This window comes from Brassica napus, chromosome A2 (genome assembly GCF_020379485.1).
Source record: "Brassica napus cultivar Da-Ae chromosome A2, Da-Ae, whole genome shotgun sequence".
Taxonomy (NCBI): domain Eukaryota; kingdom Viridiplantae; phylum Streptophyta; class Magnoliopsida; order Brassicales; family Brassicaceae; genus Brassica; species Brassica napus.
This window is the reverse complement of record NC_063435.1, coordinates 14,654,485-14,675,588: the sequence shown is the minus strand read 5'-3', so window position 1 is coordinate 14,675,588 and position 21,104 is coordinate 14,654,485. Positions and strand designations below refer to the sequence as shown.

The following is a 21,104-nucleotide window of genomic DNA, read 5'->3' as shown; positions in this document are numbered from 1 at the left end:
AAGGTTCTGCCTTTAATATGCATGCCTCTAAGTGTAAAACGCTCACTAATCAATCACTATTACATCTAATAATAGAAAGAAGATATTGTTAGCTTTACAAATATATCGATTTGAATATTCAGAATACGAACGGCTTTATTTCAACAAACAAGCATGAATCTTAAGTTCTTAACAGTTAACACTGAGCAAGTCTGTCAAAATCGGAAAGCAATAAATTGGAAGTATTGGACCGTCCCTCTTTTGAATTACACTGAACTCATGGATTAGATGTCACATTGGGGAGGCAGAAAATCGATTTATAGTATATAGACAGTAGAAGCCTGAAGAGACAGATCATGACTGAAGGGAGAGGACCAAAATTAAAAAGGAAAAAAAGAGAGAAAAGTTAGAAAACATGCATCATGATAACATCAACGTTCCAATGTTCTCTCGACCAAAACTTCAGATGAGCTCATATGCAACCACAAAGTAATAAAAATAATAATGCGTAAAGAGATAGAACATGTGAAAATATGGGCACAGTGGGAACTGGGAACAAGAGTGCAACAATCATGCATTATCCACAAATCAAAACCCTGAACTATCAACCAATTGACAACACAAAACATATGATAAATCAAATCTGCAACCTGGCTGAATGGTAAAAAGGAATATATAACACCTTAAGGTCTCAATGACTTATTATTGAAGTTGGAAAGATGGAAACGGGACATGAGAGAGTCAAGAAACCACAGCTTCTTGAAGACGCAGCACAACACTGAAACCACTGATCATTCTACGTAAAAACTAAATAAAAAACTGCAATTCTACTACTAGCCAGCATTTCAAACCTTCTAGGCCTTTATCTATATGTAGTTGAATAAAAATGACTTAATACACCTAACAGAAGACAACCTTATTGGCAATAAATTGCCTGATCGATATGTGGCTGAATCTGCTTGATCTCAGTTCCAAGCTCTTGCTCAATCCGGTAACTACAAGAAAAATGTAAAGAGTAAGGTTAAGCAATGCGTAGGCAACATGAGCTAAAAACAAGTTAAAGAGACATATATACAGGTTTAAGCGATCCTCGTAGGTGATAAGATTCACAGCTAAACCAAGATGGCCAAACCGTCCTGATCGACCAACCTGAAAAGCACCCCAGGATAAGAATACGTAGGAATCAAGTACATCTGATTTTCAGCTTACCCTGTGGAGATAAGTTTCTGCATTCTTCGGGAAATCAAAGTTTATTACCACATTGACTGCTTGAATGTCAATCCCACGCGTGAACAGGTCTGCATCATCAAAATCATAAACTATTCAGATGAAGGACACAAAGTCAAAATAACAAGATAGCAAGGCTAGGGCAATACCAGTACACACAAGATTGCGGCATGCACCATTACGGAAGTCATGGAACGCTCTGTTTCGGTGGTCTTGAAGCATCTTTGCATGGATGTAAAAGCACAAATACCCAAGCTCTGTAATTCAATTCTTAGCTAAGAGCTCCACACGGTTCATGGAATTACAGAATATGATCGATTGGTTAATTAGCAGCTGCAGACGAAGGAGGAGAGAGTAAATGGGCAGCTAAGAAAAGAAACAAAAGAATCAATACTTTTATGTTAATGGTCTAACCTTGGAGAAGAGTGTATTCAAGCAATGAATTTTCTGACGTTCTTCAACAAAAGCACAGAATTGGGTAATACCCTTGAGCGTGAGTTCATCCATGAGATTGATGATGTACGGATTCTTCAGGAGTCTATCCTTAAAATCCTTGACAGTGACAGGAAACGTGGCTAAGAACATCAGAATCTGACGGTTTTGGGGAAGAAAGCTGATCAAATGTTCCACTGAAGGTTGGAACTCTTGAGATAAAAGCTTATCAGCCTGATGAATTGATTAATTTTTAAATTAGAAAAAAGAGAAAAATAACAACAAAAGAAGCAATACAACAGTTACCTCATCCATAACGAAGACGGAACAATCTTTCAAAACACAAACACCTTTCTTGGTGAGATCCAAAATTCTCCCAGGAGTTCCAACCAGTAAATGGACAGGCTGATACAAACGCATGATATCGTCTTTGAGACTGGTGCCTCCAGTGGTCACCATGACTTGAATCTTCAAATGCTTCCCCAGCTCCTTACACACCTGTGATGTCTGAAGGGCTAACTCTCGAGTTGGAACAATTATCACAGCTGCAAGCAACACGGGAGGCATCAGCCGAAAACATTGAAGGCAGCATTTTATCAGAACAAAGAATCAAGTGACAACATGGTACATGGAAGAGGTACCTTGAATAAGGTTGTTATCTTGGTCAATTTTTCCAAGACAGGAATACAAAAGGAAACAGTCTTGCCAGTGCCGTTTTTGGCTCGGGCAAGGATATCTCTACCGGTTAAGGCGATTAGGATACTCACTTCCTGAATAGGAGAAGGTCTTTCAAAACCCTTCTCATATATTCCCATGAGGAAGCTCCCTTTTCAAAAAGTAATCTTCAAACTCGTTTCCCTTTGTGGCTGTCACATCCTAAAAATATGACAACAAGTGTATTGATAAAAGGTAAGAAAGTAAATATACGGTTCCTTATACAAAATTTATTAGTCATTTATATTGGAACTTTACCTCTGTTCTGTAGCGAGTATCAGTTGCGGGTAACTTTAGCCTCGTTTTCCAATCTTCAGAACTGAAGAAACAAGAACAGCACAATGAATATTAAAAGACGCAGAAAATTTATTAAAAGAAGAAAATTGAAACACAACACTAAACAGTTGAATGCAATTTTATTTCTTGTGGAATAAACAAGGGCCTAGTTACTTTTCAAATAGAGAAAAAGACTATGATAGCACTAAACCAAGTTTTTGTTCCGAAATTAGCACTCAAAGCTCAAAGTCACAAAAATAGGTTTCATTAAAGAGGTAAATATACACTTAGACCCCTTGGGTTAATTAATCCAAACCTTAGGGTTTAGAGTTAAGGGGTGGGTTTTTGGAATTAGGGTTTAAAATTTTATAAAAAATAAATACTAAAATAAAAAATAAAATTTTAAAAAACAGTTTCAAAAAGTATTTTTAATTTATAAAAAGAAAATTTGAAAAAAAAATAAAAAAAAAATTCGAAAAAAAGTTTCATAAAAAAAATAAAAAAAATTTCGAATCTGAAAACATATAATCTGAAACTATAAAAAAAAAAAAAAATTCACTTTTTTTATTTTTATTTTATTTTTATTTTATTTATTTATTTTTGTTTGTTTATTTAATTTTAAACCAAAGGTATTAGGGATATTTACCCTTTAATGAATGTCATTTTTGTGACTTTCTCTTTCTAGTGCTATTTTTGAGACATAAACTTCAAAAAGTGCTATTATTGACAATTGCCCTTTCAAATAAGAGAGATATCTAAAAGTAGAATCTACTCATATATAAAAAAAAAGATAAATTTGAAAACAATCATGTCCATACTTCAACAAGATTAAAAACAAGAAAGAGGTGAGAGAAAATTTCTCTCCAGTGTCTCTCCCCTTCATCTCCTCTTAACCTAGTAGCCGCCGCCAACTTTATCTCTCCTCTGGTGGTCGGCGAGCCTTCGCCGTCGACCTCCCACCTCTTCCGATATGCTTAAGCTTCAGTCTCTCACCCTTTATCCCTCTGTTCTCGTCGCCTCCTCTCTGCCTATACTCTCTGGATCTCTGCCTCAACGGACCTAAACGGAGGCTTTGTGTGTACCAAGCCTCCCTGGAGAGTAGGCGAGGAGGTCACCAGCAGATTGGACACTGGGTCCTTGCTTTTCTGGTAGAACGAAGAGCTGTTGTCGGATCTGGGTCAGATTCGTTTTCTCAAGGTTTGGCGGAGCAGATCTGGAGCGTCGCTGCCTCCACTGTGCTCCTCTCCTTCCTGTTGCTCGGTTCCTCTGTTTTCTGGTGTTTCAAGGTGTTGTAGAGCCTCTCCTCAAAGATCATTCTTTCGAGAGCAGTGGAGTTCGAGACACTTCGCTGAGGGCCTCTGTTTTTAGATCTACATGCCAGCAAATCTCGGTGACACTTCTCTGTCGTCCTGTCTCGTTCGCTGTCTACTGGAGACTTTGAGCTTCGAGGACATGCTCAGTCTGTTCTCCTTTGTACGGTGCTGTTTCAGTAGTCAGTCGTGTCGCTTTGTTCGTTTGGAGCTCCAGCTCCGGTTCTTCAGGCTCTCGCAAGAAGGTGGGTGTGGAAGTGTGCTGCCTCTTTGTTGATAGGAAAGCATCAATCTCTCCGACGCTGTGGCCGGTGTAGGGAGTCAAAAACCACCGCCTGCAGTTCACGAGTTCTCGTTCTTCATCGCTTGCTCTTCCTCTTGTCGGATTGGACCAACAGCCTCATCCTTCTCAATCTTCTGGTTTGTTAGGGAGCGGACTCTTGATGGAGTGATGGCCGGGGCCGGGACGCCTAACCGCCTCCGCCTGTCAAAACATCTGATTCCTCCGGGATCTCATTCGCTCCTGAACTTTCCCTTGATCTCAAATCTTTTTTGCAGGTTTCAGCATTAAAGTGTCCTCTGGGTCATACGGGAGTCAATTGCTGTCATGTTGTTCTCCATGTTTCATGTTTTAGCCTTGGTCTTTATTAGATCAAGCCTAACAATGTATCTAAGGATCTTTTTTATCTTTTTTGGGGATTCTTAGATAGCCTTTGCTAAGTTCTAGCAGAATTAGATCCAAGCTATTGTATCTCAATGCCATTTCTATGAAATGAATTCACATTTTGTCAAAAAAAAAAACTTCAACAAGAACCGTAAAAAAATAGAAAACACAAGTACTCACTTTGTGTCGATGGCTTGGGACTGAACAGTTTTCTCAACTTCATCACGTTTGCCGTTGCGACCAGTGAACTGGGGTCTTGGAAGCCATTGCGATTGGCATTGACGCGGCGGCTGTGATGTGGCTTGCTGAAACTGTTGTTGATTCTGGTGCGAGTAACCGCCGCCGCGCTGGACGTATTGTGGCTGATGCTGCTGCTGTTGATAACCCGGCCGGGACTGGAAATTAGGGTTAGGGTTAAAGGCACCACGGCCAGCGCCAATCCCCTTTCCTCCTCGGTTGTTGTTGTTGTTGTTGTTCATCATCACAGCTTGTTCTTATCGATAGCTAAAAAGCTAACTCTGCCTAACTCTGAATTTGTACAGCAATAATAAAGAAGAACGTCTAGGGTTTCCTACGGTAACACAAAAACCTACTGCAGTGTCCACAGTGGACAAAATCGCGATTCAATTTCACAAAAGAAAAACTATTGCTGAGAAATGTAGAGTTTGTAGAACACAAAATTGGGATTAGTCAAAGGATTTTGGAAAGAGGTCGACGCGAGAAGAGAGCAACCAAAGAAGGGGATATTTATAAGTATTGAGAAGAAGGTTCTGTCTGCCTGCCTTGAGAGACAGACAACCCTCTTTCGGTGACTTGGTCGGATTTCTTTCTTTGGCATCCAGTTAGGGCTGGTGGGAGAGCTACACAACCGCGGCCTTGGGCTTCAATTCTCCAACGGACCTTTCACTTTTTCTCTCTCTCTCTTTAAGCAGACAACGCATAGAGAGTTATCATTTTTTTTTAACCACAAAGAGAGTTATCATTTATGTAATACTAAAATTAATTGAAAAGAAAAGTTTGTAACAAATGATGGAATAGACAACAAGACCACCAAAAATTATATAATAGACCCCTTATTTTTTCTCTTTTACAAATAGATTAAAAATAAATTAAAATTAAGATCGTAAAACCTGAAGACTTGAATATATTTACTTAACCAAAAAAAAAAAAAATATATATATATATATATATATTTGAGCGGGCCTAGTGGTCTAGTGGTAGTGGACGGGCCTTGGATGTAAATACATTCCAGTGATATATTTACTAAGTCACATTATTCTGCGTACCATGGTTGCGGATACGTCCGTATGAAAATCCGGAAGAGAGCATGTCGTGGATTGCACCTCCCATCTGGAAGTTAGGTATGTGTCTTTAATAGACCCGAGTTTAACCTTTTTCTTTAACAAAAAAATAATATTTACTAACACTGTAGTAATAGCTTTGTACTAACACTGTAGTAAAAAAAAAGAGAAAAAAAATACGCGACCTAACTTGTGTTATAAAAAAAATTACTAACACTGTAGTAATAGCATAATTAACTTGTTTTTAAAAAAAACACATGTCAAAAAATTACTAACACTTTCGTGGGTTGCACTTTCCATGTGCTTATTGGCTAAACAGCCATATTTCAGTGTGAAATTAGGTGAGTAGCACTGATTTTGACATAATTAAATGTTAGACTCTTTGATCATATTTTCTCCGGTTCTGCCCCTTTACATAAACGGTTGCCAGTTACAATCCCTAAAATAAGCGACGTGGTGTTTTCCAGTGGAATATAAACACATACATACCAATACGCAGATGAGAGGCCAGCTGTATTTATCACATATGATAGAAAATTATGAAAGAAAATGAGTGGATAATAAGAATACGCGTTCTATATATGGTAACGTAACGGAGAAACCAATTCAGAACATTGCTATTCTATATGACACAATAGTATATGTCACAATGTAAAGGTCAAATAGCATGGAAGTGTAAAACATCAGTAAACACACAGAGAAATATATACTACACCATATTAACTAATCACTAAACTTTACACATAAATATGACCTCAATGTGAACCCCAATCTTCAAATGACAAACCCAATATGCCAGAAACTAACCCTTCTTTAATCACACTAAACCCTAAAAGGAAATATAAACCCTAACCCAATTATGAAACTAAAACTTTTCCATATTAATTAACTCTTTATCCAATCTTCAAATGGAGAACCCAATATGCCAGAAACTAGCCCCTCCTCAATAATCAGTATACCCTATACGAAAATATAAACCCTCATCCTATGTCACTTCAAATCTTTGATAAACTAAACCTATCAACTAATCACTAAATCCTACACGGAAATATAAATTCTAATCCAATGTCAACCCCAATCTTTTATAAATTAAACTTAAATTTTAAAATGTCAGTAAAATGCAATACCATTTTACATAAGGCATATAAAATAGAAAATGTGAAAATGTAGTTACAATCTAAAGATCATCTTAACACATTTCTCAAATGTTGATATGGCTATACCTTCATGAAATGTGGTTATGCTTGCCCAAATGTCAACCCAATCATACATAACTAAACCCTATCAACTAATCATTAAACTCTACATGAAAATATAAATCCTAATCCAATATCCAATGTCAACCTTAATCTTTTTTAAACTAAATCAAAACCACTAATCACTAAACCCAACATGGAAATATAAATCCTAATCCAATGTTAATCATAATCTTTCATAAACTAAACCCAAATTTTGAAATGCCAGTAAGATGCATTTCCATTCTACATGAGCATATAGAATAGAAACAGTGTCAAACAATATAAGACAGTAAATATTGTTCAGATTTTGAAGTGTTTACAATTGAGGGAAAGGAAGTAATGCTTACACCAAATTCAAATTGATTGTAGGGAAAGAAATTAAGATTGACGGCATTTAAAGATAATAGGTGGAAGAGACAACATCATATGAATATCATTTCCATTCAATATCACATTGTATTATGTTTTATTTGATGTCATAATAAATTTTATTCCATTTACGTTCAACATATTATTTTTCTTTACAAAATCATATACACACTAATATAAAACACATTTAGGCACCGTTACAAAACTAATATCAAGAGAACATGAAATAACAACGAACAAGATTGAACCCTCTTATGCATTCTTGACCACCTCATCAATCCAAAGGAAGTTGAAATATTTGTTAATCCGTCTTTCCAGTGAGTTCAAAACATGTCTCAAGCAATCTACTGAGAAGGCCTAATTCGTCCATGCCAAACCTAAGGAACTAAGTAAGAGGGAAACATTGTTATAATAGAGTAATTCATTCTATTTTATATAGAAAATATTTTTTTTATTTCAAACAATACGATTGTTAATAAAGAATGATAGCACATATGTTACAGATCATTCAATTCCATCTCAAGTAGAATAGGTTATCAACTGATTCCATCTCAAATAGCATAGTTCGAACATATAGTTTTCCTATTCCATCTCAAATAAAATAAGCGTAAGAGATTTCACGCATACAAGTTGTATTATAGATGCTATTCCATACAACAAATTATATTACTATACTATTTATTATGTATTTCTCCTAAAATTCAAAATCAAGAACAATCGAGGAGACCAAAACCCTAAATCAATTGGTGAATTTCGACGCAAAAATCAGATCCGACATGCAATGGTACGAGGTTGTAGATTTACCAATTATAGTACTCTAATTCCGACAATAGCCCAAATAGAAAAGAAAAATAACAACATATGAAGAGATTTGAAGGTAAACACCTGAGAACTTAATGTAGTTCCAGAGATCTGAGAAGAATCAACGGTGTGAAGTGGAATAGGAACGGTTTGGTACTACTCGCCGCTGACACCATAACGCTGTTGTGTGACAGACGATTTCAGATGAGAAGAAGAGGATGCGCTTGCAAAGAATGAAGAAGAAGTCAACAATTCAATGTTAATCCGGTGGAGGCGATGATGTGCAACAAAGCGGTGTCGGAGAGCAATGAAAGGATACGAAGTTACTAAGGAATAAAAAAGAAAGATGTGAAGTTAGTAAAGCCACGTTATACTTTTTAGATATAATAATTAAGAATAATTTTTTTTTTGTTTCAGGTTTCGCCGGTTGCAGGAAAGGGCAATATTGTATTAATTTATAAAGTTAACACCGTGTATAGAAATGTTAGGGAAAATGGTTATGCAGTGAATTATACGTTTTTGTCTGGTTATACACCCCAATTCCCCTAATTATTATTCAAACTCAAAACGCCACCTAACTTCAACTTATCTTCTTCTTCTTTTTTTTTTTAATTTTCTTCTCCACTAGTGTTCTTTCACTTTAAAACAAAATAAAAAAAATTCATCAACCATCCACCAATTTTCTCTTTTCTTATCCCAAATCGATAGACCTATAGTTGTATTTAATCAATTATATCTTCCCAGAATCAAATTTCATCTTTTACGTATAAAATTTAAAATAAAGAATAATGCATAGTATTACTAGTACAACTAATACAACTTCAATTAATATGTACACTTTGAAAGTGTACATATTGCCTTTTATATGATGTACAACTCCAATTAATTTTAGATTGGAAAAAATGCCATTTAAATCATCAATTTTCAAATTTGGTTGAAAAATATAAACTTTTTTGTAGATCATTTAAAGCCCCAACTTATATTTACTAGCCGTTTTAACTTCTAGTCATTTTAAGACCTCGTTAAAATGGCTAAAAGATTGAGTAAGTGGGGTTAATCTCTGTTAAATTCAAATGACATCGCTTTTTGAATTTGTTTTTAAAATTGTTCCTCAAGGGAATCAAACCCGTGACCAAAGCTACACTTGTTGCAAAGCTAAAACAGTAGACCACTTACAATTCTATTAATTTGTATAACTACTAATAGTTAATATTATTAAACTTCCAAATCATCTTCTTGCAGTCTAAATCCCTAATTCGTTTCTGAATCTAATAAATCCAAAATTGTTTATTTTCGAAACCTAAATCTAATTGTATCAGTATATTATCACTCATACAAAACAGAGTCACGCCTCTTAAAATTGAGTCTTCCTTTTCATACATATATATCAACAACTAAACCGAAGACTTAGATGTATGTATCTCGTGTACCACCTAAAGAAAGTCTTCAGCTCTTTTTTGACGGGAGTATATCAACCTAAAGATGAATGGAGACACTGATGAGCTCCAAGATATGTCCCATAGACTCAACCCAAGACTACTTCCTTGCCACGATAATCTTCAAAATAACATATAATTTCTAGATTTGAAACAATTTAAGAATTTAGGTTGGGAGAAAATGAAGTTTAATAATATTAACTATTAGTATTCATACAAGTTAACATAATTGTAAGTGGTCTAGTGGTTTAGTTTTATAAAAATGTACGTAGTTTTGGTAACGAGTTCGCTTACTTTGAAGAATAAGTTTTTTTCAAAATTTCAAAACAACTATGCATTTAACAGAGATTAAAGACGAAGATTAACCCTGCTAACTATTTTAATGACGTCTTAAAAATGGCTTAGTCAAAATAGTTAAAACAATTAGTCAAAATAATTTGAGGCTTTAAATAGTTAGAGAATCATGTTTTTAAACAAACTAGATTCTTTTTCCGCGCTACGCGCGGATAATATATTTAAATTTGTTACATTTATCATTTTTATTCGTTTGCAAATTTTTGTATATTAAATTATATATAACTAATTTTTAAATTTCATTTTTTTATATTTTTAGTTTAAAGTAATATTTCTATTATATGTAATACAATTAACTAATAAATATGAAGAATCAAGTCCGAGATTTTAGAGTTATTTTAAAAGATCGGAATTTCATATCGAATAAATTCATGAAAATAAAAAGTACTCCAATAACTTACTTAAAATATAAAACCCCTTTTTCAAAAAAAAAAAAGCGTACGTAATAATATTTTTTTACGTGTAATAATTGAAAACTGACAATTGAATATCGATCAAGAATATTATTTTAATATATCTAATGGTAAAATATTAATTGTAATAAACAAATTTTAAATTTTGTAATATTACATGAATTAGAAGTCTTTAAAATATAAAATCTATTTTATTAACATAATATATTTTTTATTCATTTTTTATTTTGACGTTACCAAAATTGCTTTCGTTTTATTTGTATATTAATTTTTTAATAATGTAGTTTCTTTTTAAGTAATTTTAAAATTATCAACAATATAATATATTTAATAATTTTAAATATACCCAAATATAATGTCTCATTTTTATGTGTGTTTGCGTTGAGCATATTTAATTTTTAGTTTGTATATTTAATAACACCATGTTGCGTTTCATTCTATGGTTTTAATAAATGTGTTGTCATTTCATTTTTATTACTACTAACATGATTTTTTAGTGATAAGTGATAATGTATTTTAACGTTATGTATTATATTTTATCATATATTTCTAACTCTTCATGCTGGCACTTTTTGTAGAATCATTTTAATTAGATAAAACTTTGTATGTTGTAAATTTAGATTTTTTAGTGTACCTGAGCACTATCAATTATGGAAATTATATTATGATTTTATTTTACTAAATCTTTCTCTCTGTGTATATTTTTTTGTTTTATTTTGTATTTTTACAATTTTATTGTCTTATTCTTTAACTGCAGAGAATTACGATTTCTAATTTTTGTTTCATATACCTTAAAATTCTTCGGTTGATTTTTGTTTGTTTTCTTTCTCCAATTACAATGTACCGTTCGATCATTTTTTTTGGGATCAAACTACTAATATCATCATATAGAAAAGCTTAAACTCCAAGAATGAAGTGAATATTTGTGTTAGAGAAAACTGATTTAACCACTAATATAGTAAGATATTATTAAATTAGAATGTATGGAAACTCTTCTCGGTTGTCTTACGCTGGACATAATTAAGTTGTTGTCAATTGTTTATATATTTGTGATAACTGGAAATACATCTTTATGTCTTCCTTCCATCATCCTTAATTGGTTTACTGTTCGACCATTTCTAATATACTGAGAGTAATATAATATTAGAGGTTGATTATCTCATTCTAATTAGGAATGCACAGAATGAAAAAAATTTAAGGTGAGACCACTTTACAATTTTATCCTCATAATTATATAAAGTTAATTTAGAGATTACTCTATTTGTTTCAAAATGTAATCAGTTTTAATTAAAATCTGTAATATCTAAAAGTTATTACTTTAGAAAACTGTCATTTAATATATAAATTTAATCAATTACACAATAATTTACATAATTTAATTGGCCACACAATATTCAATAAATATAAAGTTACATTGAAATATAAAAAACAATATAGTGAAACAAAAAAATACTTTTAAACCATTATATTATAAAACAAATGGAATATTAAAATTATATTGAAACATTATAATAGTAAGAATTAGAAAAGCTGAAATCTCAACGTCGATCATTTACGTCGGCCATGCCTTAGACCATCTCCAATGTATTCCTCTATTTTTTTTTTTTAAATAGAGGAATTTCATAATAGAGATGGATTTGTCTCCGATATATTTTTTTATATTTTCTTTCCTAAAAAAGAATATTCTTGATATATTCTTCTAAGTTTACAAATAATATTTTTTATTTGTGAAATTTGAAAACCAGCCCAATTTATTTTAGTATTTTATAAAATTATGATATTATTTACACTTAATATTTCTTTACAAACTATTATGTAAAAAAAATAATTATATTTATATAAATAATATATTTCACTAAAAAACTATTTTCGGTTTTAATTGTTTAAGTAAAAAGTTAAAGGATTATTTTGTAAAAACAAATAGAGGAGGTGACATGACAAAAATATAGTTTCTCATTGGCCGATTATTTTTGCCTACGTGGATACACTATCTGAGATTTGTATCCTCCAGTTTTAATTAAAATCTGTAATACTTTTAAAAGTTTTTTTGAACAAATATTCAAAAGTTATTACTTTAAAAAACTGTTATTTAATATATAAATTTAATCAATTACATAGTAGTTTACATAATTTAATTGGCAACATAATATCCAATAAATATAAAGTTACATTGAAATATAAAAACAATTTATATAGTGAAACAAAAAATACTTTATATATAATGGGTAAACACAAAATGACCAAAGGAGTGATGTTCAGTGTAAAGCTACAAAACGCTCCATTAAATACTAAAGTGTAAGGATTACCATTGGGTTCTAAGCTCTTTAACACCTCGTTTTGCCTAATCAACAAACACAAAAAGCAGAAAAGCATAACTCTTGCTCTTCTTTGTCTGTGGATTCTTCATAATTCTATATTCAGTCACTTGCCCAGGGACTAAATACTTTCTTTAAATCCTCCTCCGTAGTACCTTTGTCTAAGCTTCTAACAAATATTTCAAAATGTTTACGCTTACGTCTATCATGGAGAACACCATGATGCTCTTCTTACACATCAACAACTTCTCCAAATTTGACTTCTTGATAAGCATGCACCTCATCACCTTCACTCTCAAGATCAGACCATCTCCAATCTCGTCGGCAAACTCACCTGCATTTTTCTCTTCCTCAGTTTCCTCCTCCAGATCTTTGTCCTACTGATTTACCAACTCATGATCCTCTTGTCTTAATTATCTCTCTTCAAACTCCTCCCCCACCATATTCATCAGCATCATACTCTGATTCATTTGTCATCTAAATCCAATTTTTCATCTCTTCCAAAATCATCCGCACAATCCTTTACCTCAGTCTCCTCAGCGAGTAAAACATATAGAAAATTCAAGGTAGCGTAAAGTTAGTTCAGAGAGAAAAAAAACCCATAAGATATGTCTATCTTCCAAAGAAGTAAGAAGAGTTAGCCCTAAAAACTAAAATAACCATCCCAGGCAAATCTAAACTTAACCATCCCAGTCAAATATAAACATTTTATGGTCAGATATTATGTAAGGAATAAGTCTCAAACTTTTACCAAAACAGAACTTAGATCCGTCAAATCAATGAAGGAATACGGTTACTGATCCATTCTAGACTGATCAGTTGCATTCTCAACATATCTTTATTCACTCCCATAATCCTGGCTCCCTTCAACATCAAACCAATGTTCACCATCAATGTATCTCCTTCGACTATTTTCGACACTCTGATTTGCTTCTTTATTTCCTTTGTTATCAGTCCAATCAGACGCATGAGAAGCTTGAATGTAGAGCAGCAGTGTATACTGTGTTTCTTTGATAAGCCTTCTCATCTCCGAGATAAAGAAATTTTGATGTTTTACCTTAAATAATTAACAAAGCATATCAAATTTGAACTTTGTATAAAAAGAAAAATAAAAAAAAAGTATATAAGCTCCCATGAAAGTTTGGATGCTACTTACTTCCAATGAAATATGGTAATCAGATTGGACTAAAGAGTCTACAAAAGGATGAGTGTCGAGAAATTGATATGGAATCTTGAATCTTGTTTGAAACATCCTTTTCAACCTTTTCGTCTGAGACTCCTCACGGAAAAGAAACACATGAATGGTAATCTGATTGGACCATCTCTTTGTAGCCCTAAAGCACATGCTTTCTAAAGGCTATTGAGATTAGTTATCATAAACCATACTTTTGGCATCAAGAGTAACTCTGGAACTAAAGCTTTCTGGCCGCTTCATGTAAGCACAAAAAACAAAGTAAATGAAATATTAGAATGAATATACACAAACCTTAGCCTCCTAATCTCTTATCAAACAGCTGCTAAGGCAAATCTCTTGTTACCATCAAGTGATGTTAGCTTCTATAAAAGAGCACAAAGAATGTTATATTATATATATATATATATATATATATATATATATATATATATATATATATATATATATATATATATATATATATATATATATATATATATCTTACACCTGAAATATTTTCTCAAAAAAAACGAGGCAGTAAAAATGCTTGGAATCCACACTAAGAGAATTCATGTGACCTCGTATGTCAACAACTTTTTTGTCATCACTCAAAGACTCCCGAAGAGCACCAGCTTCGACACTAATTGACATCACAATCATACCGGCAGAATTTTAGAGTAAATGATCATGTTAGCATACCGGTTGACGTGCCATGCAATCGGCCTTGATTGAAGAAACATATTGCAAAAGTTCGGTAACGGCAAGAGCTTCGCCACCTCCGGTAAAGCCGCCCATTTCGCTTGCACACGAAGATCTTCTAACATCATCTTTCGCTAGATCACCTTATTTGATAACTCTGATCTTAAATTGTAGACCGTCTCTGCAAAAACAGAAAACATTGATTAGAGGCGTTAGGTTTAGACTACCTTTTCATCAAACAGGAGGAGTACGATTCCCATGATTTTGCATCTTTCTAGAGCCATAGAAACTTTCCGACAACGTTTTAGGAGGTCCGGCGGAGATGCGGATTGAATTGTTAGAGTAATGTCGTTTGAGATGTATTGCTGCCGCTTAAGGTTCTAACAGAAATCACTGCAGGAAGGAGCTAGAAGCCTAACTTTAGAAGTGGAAGGGGAAGTTCATTCTAGAATTTATAATATCTGGAACCAGTTTCTGAGTTATGGCAGCTGAAGAATTGGTGTTTTCATGGCCGAAACTGAAAACAATTAAACTGACAGATGGAATCCAAAAGGTAGACATCACAATTTATGGAACATATATTATTAAAAAAAAGTTACGTGAAAATAGACGATGAGTCAAAATATTTAGTTTGGTTAATACCGTAAATTTTAATTTTTGTATGAAGGTAAAATGACATGGAAGTTTAAAATAGTTTGATTGGTTGATTTTTTAAGCTGAGGTGGCATGCTTCTCTGTTGAGTATATCTTCCTTTTTAGTATAGGATAGATGATTTTTTCTGTATTTTAAATTTAAGTCCATTTTTTTTACTGAACAGTGATGAAGAGGTAAAAAAAATTGAGTTACATAAGAAAACAAACGTGGGTGGGAGAGTAGCCGGAGAAGAAAGAATGGAGAAGAAGACGAAAGTGGTGGTTGTGGGAGGAACGGGCTACTTGGGCCAGCATCTTCTTCAAGCTTTGGCCGAAGATCGTTACGACGTCGCTTTCACTCATCACTCTTGTCCCCTTCCAGGCCTCTTGCTCGACGCTTTCCCACATTTCCCATCGTTTCATGTCGATCTCAAAACCGGTCTTGGCTTCCATTCCATCTCCCACCACTTTGGTCAGGTTCGTCGAATCAACTATCCTTTCTTTCGCCGGATCTCTTCCCAGATTCAAAGAACTAATGTTTGTGTGTTAGAGACTCTCTGGTCTGAAATCGACAATTTGTTTCCAGCCCGACGTGGTCGTGAATTGTGCAGCTCTCTCTGTTCCTCGAGTCTGTGAGCAAGATCCAGATTCAGCTCTCTCCATCAACGTCCCTTCTTCCCTTGTTAACTGGTTATCTTCATCTTTTCAGACAAAACACAAAACCCTGTTGATTCATCTCTCTACTGATCAAGGTTAACAAGTCATACATATATAGAGAGAGAGATTTTATCACACACACACACCCATTATTTCTTTCTTTCTTTTTTATTTGATTGGATCTCAATATCAGTTTATGAAGGTGTCAAGTCTTTCTACAAGGAAGAAGACGAGACTCTCGCGGTCAACGTTTATGGGAAATCAAAAGTTGCAGCAGAGCTTCTCATCAGAGATAAATGTCAAAACTTTGTTATCTTGAGGAGTAGTATCATCTTTGGTCCTCAAACTCTATCACCACTCCCTAAGAATCTCCCAGTTCAGGTTTCTTTCCGACACAAACATTATCAAAGTTAGATCTCTTTTCTGAGTATATTGAATTGGCCTTTTTTTTTTATATAGTGGATGGATAGTGTCTTACAGAAGGGAGACACGGTTGATTTCTTCCACGATGAGTATCGTTGTCCCATTTATGTTACGGATCTCGTTATCATCATCTTGAGGTTGATTGACAGATGGGTTCTCTCAGGTATATTATTTCTCTTGAGTCATCATAGTTCGGTAATAAAATGTAACATGTTGTTGTTGCCTTCCTTCAGATGATAAACAGATGCGGCTTGTTTTGAATGCTGGTGGACCGGACAGACTCTCTCGTGTTCAAATGGCGGAAGTGGTTGCACAAGTCAGAGGACACGATCTTTCCTTGATTAAACATGTTTCTGCTTCATCGGTAATATGATGTTTTCACTCTCGCTTGTAGAAGAATATTGTAGAGCAGTCACTTGTTAATGGGGGTGAACTGTTTTGCTTAACTAGGTTGATCGAGGAGTGGTGTCACCAGCAGATATATCAATGGACATAACTAAACTCATTCAGACACTTGACATCTCCCCAACTTCGTTCAAAGACGGTGTTAGATTAACGCTTCAGTCTGAATCTCGTTCCCATATCCTCTCGTAACATTGTTCCTTTCTGTCTTCCTTACCTACCGCTGCTTCTTTCTACTACATAAATTTCGGTTATGATAAAACCAAATCTAATCACAATACTAAAAGCCAGATATTCTCCAATTCTAGCCTGTCCACGTAGGACTATTAATTCTAGCCAATCATATAGCTTCATCTCTCCACGTCACCACCGAATGTTGGATCATCGAATTGGACATTGTTTGTGGGCCAATCATATATTGTTTTCGGCCTGACTGATCTGTATATTTCTAAGCGTTACCGTCGACAGTATTTTAAGTTTGTGGGTCCCACATTTATGTCCAGTTTAGTTATTAAGTTTGATTCGGTTATTAAATTTAGTATTGTGATATGATTTAATTTTGATACATGATTTTGGTCCAAGTCTCAAAAAGGCCGAGTTAGCTATAATTCCATTGGTACAGTTTGTATATATGGCCTAGCAGCTCTAACGTTTTATGAGTTTGCGACCAAACTCTGCCGTTTCATAGATTAGGTTTTCATTCTTCTTCTTCTTCGACCCTTCAACGCTGTCTCTGTTTTTTCATGTGTCTGCAAAAAAACGTCTATTTCTCGACTCTTAACCTCCCAACTTTGTTTATATCCATATTTTTGGCTTCATTCAACGTATTCCTCCTTAATTTGACAATGAATGTTTTTCTCTAGTAAAGCCATTAACAATCTCGAACTCTCCGTCTCCCTTCCCAGTCAATGAAAACCGTAAATTCACCTCAAATTCTATAAATTGGAGATAGCTGAGAGTAGGATGAATCTCCACATATCCTCTCAGTTTCTCTTCTATCTCAAACTTAGAAACCTGATTGAAAATGTCTGTCTGATGCGATTGTTGTTCAAACACCAATCAACCTTTGAGAGCGAAACATGAAGAAGAATGGCCCGATGAGATCCGGCGGCTGAGCCATGTCCCGATGGTTCTCCCGGTCCCACCATACCTGTGAGTTGTTGGCGATGGAGAAGAGAAGTATCGCTAAGCCATATCTCTCTATGATTGTTGTCCATTACAAGTAGGAGATGCGTGTGCAGAGAATCATTAACGCATTTGCTAATTAAAAGGTGTGATATTACGGTTCGTGCAACGTATTTTAGTATTTCGTCACCTATTAATAATTTTGGGTATGGGTTGTATTAGATATTTGTTAATATTAGCCAGCTTCCTATTATCTTTCATTTTCCATCTTCGTATCTCAAATTGGTCATTCTCTTAAGATTATGCATCTAAAGATATAAATCACTGTATTAAGTAGTGATTATTTCATGAAACTGGTTTAGTTATATTTTGTTTTTGAGCACCATTTAGCTGTCTTGATATGTTCTTTTTATTTCCGCAGGGTACCTTAGTGCTCACAATGTTTTCTGGATCATCTTCTTCCACTGCATTTAAATTTGGTTTTAACTAAACCTATATGCAGTAAAGTGTAGGTTGTTTATGTAACCTAGGGAGCATTGTGTATTGCAAAGAGTGAGTTCCTGCTCCAAAAGTCGAAACTGCAGGAGAAAGCGGTGACGTTGAGAAAAGTGCAGCAACTGATGGGGCTTCAACCTTGGAATCTATGAAAACAGAGAATAGAGGAGGATGCTACAGTACTCATTACCTCACGAAGAGCACAAGCTTGAGCGGTTCTAAATGCATCGGTGTTCAATCTAAAACCAGCATATATGTTAGTTAATTAGTAAAGACAATGATAAAACCATAGGATCTTCAAAGGAATTTGGATGTGTAGCTTACTTACTCTTCTTATGAACTCTGTTTGTAAGACATCATTGCAGAAGAGAAGAAAACTAAACAGTTACAAAGCTTACTTTCACATGAATTTTAAGATTTATATTACCAATTTCAACAAAATGGATAAAACTAGGATGTATATATAAAATTGGATGACACAAACATATGCTCAGGACTCAAGTGTCGAACAAATAAAAAACCAACTACGTACAAACCACACAGTGGGATACATTAAAGCAAATAATGTCAATTATGACTTTGAATATAACATGCGTATACTGTGACTTATTTGTATGTTCAAACAAGACGGACAAGAGGAGATAGCAGGGAATAAAATGAAGAGAGATATTGTTGAGCCTTGAAACAAAAGAAATATGCAACATTGTTGATTTACATTTGATCTTTATTATTGATTTCGTATAATCATAAACAACAACTAGATTTTGACCCGCGCTTCGAAAGCGCGGGTATTTTTTTGTTGATCCTTTTGACAAAATTTTCTTGAATTTAATTCTTATTAAATAAATAATTTTTAAGTTGTTTTATCATAATGTTTAAGTTTGAAGCACCATTTTTATATCCAATCCTGACTCATGGTCGCAACTCGACGACCCAGAATATAATCCAGTTCACATTTATAAAACATATGATAAATCTAATAACAATCCAAAAATTTGTTATTAACCTGTAATACGATACCGATTGATCTCATATAAACTCAAAAAAACATGATAAAACTTTTTGATTAAATTTTTCATATATTTAGAAAGCTAAAATTGAATAAAATTTTATTATATCATTCGAAAAAATGTTAACAGAAAAAAAAATTATTGATATAACAGTATTAGTTTATTTTTGTTATAAATAACTTAGTACAAGTTTATGTTTTCATTTTAGGTTTAAAAGTTAATTTTATAATATTTTTTCTTTAATTATTTATTATGTTAATTTTTAGGTAAAATTTTAATTTGGTTTTACGGAATATTCAAAAAAATGTTAATTTTTAGGTAAATTTTTTAGGTTTAAAAGTTAATTTTATAATATTTTTTCTTTAATAATTTATTATGTTAATTTTTAGGTAAAATTTTTATTTGGTTTTACGGAATATTCAAAAAAAAAATTTATGATGGATGAAAATTAAAATAAATGATATTAAAATATGTATATGATATATGGTTTACAGTATAGTATTTTAGTTTATATTAGATTTTTTTTGTTATTTTGAATATATGCATAATATTTGAATGATTTATTTTGAATATTGATACATAGGTTTTTAAAAAATAATTAGATGTCATTTTGTTTGTTAATCTATAACCTTTTATTTCTTTTAGTTCTGAATGATTTTGAATTACAGAAAAAACATAGATAAGTTGTTAATTAGTGTAAAAATCTTAGTGCATTTTTAGTATGTTTTTTTGATGAAATGTGAAATTTATTGATCAAGTAGAATGAATAGGCATTTACAAAGACTAAAAAAGCCTAAAAAGAAACTTTACATTGCTGTGACAAAATTGGTTAAGTCTTCCTTCTACTAAGCTGTAACTTCAAACCATCTCTCCATCAGTCCCCTCAGCTTGTGATCCTCTTTGTAGCGCAGAGAAGTGATCCGATTCCGAATCCCCTTGTGTATGATCCGGATCACTTGCTCCACTGAACGATAGCCAGTACTGTGTCTTCTCTCATTCCTCTCCTTCCACAAATGGTATATACAACTTTGGAATGCCATCCTCAGTAGTGTCTTGTCCACTACGTGCAGATTGTTACGACAAACAAACTGGAGCGTTGTTGTCCAGTCAGGGTCAGTTCTGTGGCCACTCAGTCGACTCACCAATGTATCCCAAACCGTGAAGGAGTAAGGACATGCAAAGAACACATGATCCCTTGTCTCATCTCTTTCTCCACATAGCATACAGCTCTGGTGAATTCCCCAAGCTCTCATTCTATCCCCCGTTGACAACCGGTTCCTTACTGCAAGCCACGCTATGAAGGAGAAGCGTGGAACTCCTTGAGTAAACCAAATGCCTTTGCTCCAAAACACATTGTTCTTTTTCTCTCTGAGTTGCTCCCAAGTCTTGGCCGATGTTTACTTAGTCCACGTTTAGAATAAATATTTATTCTATGTGATTTGATTCAATATTCGAAATGAATAAATATTAAATAACCGCTCTTTTATTTGGTAAAATACCATACTAACGTATTATTGTGGGGTAAAATATAATTAATTTGGTCGATTTTATTGTTAGCTTAAATGTAGTTAAATCTCAAAAATTAAAAGAATATTCTGCTATTAATGAAAGTTTTATTCTCTGTTAATATTATTGATACTATATAAAAGAAGACATG

At 33.6% G+C, this 21,104-nt stretch overlaps 2 protein-coding genes and 1 pseudogene across 3 annotated transcripts; 1 reads left to right on the top strand and 2 right to left on the bottom strand.

Moving 5' to 3' along the window:
• Window positions 1-614: 614 nt before the first annotated feature.
• LOC106388207 lies at window positions 615-5,648 on the bottom strand (annotated as a pseudogene).
• A 9,902-nt stretch (window positions 5,649-15,550) lies between these two features.
• LOC106388206 (methionine adenosyltransferase 2 subunit beta) lies at window positions 15,551-17,157 on the top strand. 2 transcript variants are annotated; one of them, XM_013828241.3, is made up of 6 exons: window positions 15,551-15,812; window positions 15,922-16,087; window positions 16,186-16,373; window positions 16,452-16,578; window positions 16,649-16,779; window positions 16,866-17,157. In XM_013828241.3, exons 1-6 carry the CDS (start codon window positions 15,594-15,596, stop codon window positions 17,007-17,009), a joined length of 975 nt encoding a protein of 324 aa, XP_013683695.2. In that variant the 5' UTR covers window positions 15,551-15,593; the 3' UTR covers window positions 17,010-17,157. The 2 variants fall into 2 exon arrangements, with proteins under 2 accessions (XP_013683695.2, XP_013683694.2); XM_013828240.3 differs by having other exon boundaries at window positions 15,555-15,812; window positions 15,886-16,087.
• A 3,135-nt stretch (window positions 17,158-20,292) lies between these two features.
• Window positions 20,293-20,700, bottom strand: LOC125584289. The gene has a single exon (XM_048752578.1). The coding sequence runs from the start codon at window positions 20,698-20,700 to the stop codon at window positions 20,293-20,295; it is 408 nt and encodes a 135-aa protein (XP_048608535.1).
• Between the last annotated feature and the right edge of the window lie 404 nt (window positions 20,701-21,104).

Bases quoted from the DNA above. Each gene is read 5' to 3' on its own strand.
- LOC106388206 (XM_013828240.3), top strand. From the start codon at position 15,594: ATGGAGAAGAAGACGAAAGTGGTGGTTGTGGGAGGAACGGGCTACTTG. The intron at 15,813-15,885 runs GTTCGTCGAATC...TTTGTGTGTTAG, and splicing joins TCTCCCACCACTTTGGTCAG to AGACTCTCTGGTCTGAAATC. The intron at 16,780-16,865 runs GTAATATGATGT...TTGCTTAACTAG, and splicing joins AACATGTTTCTGCTTCATCG to GTTGATCGAGGAGTGGTGTC.
- LOC125584289 (XM_048752578.1), bottom strand. From the start codon at position 20,700: ATGAGAGCTTGGGGAATTCACCAGAGCTGTATGCTATGTGGAGAAAGA.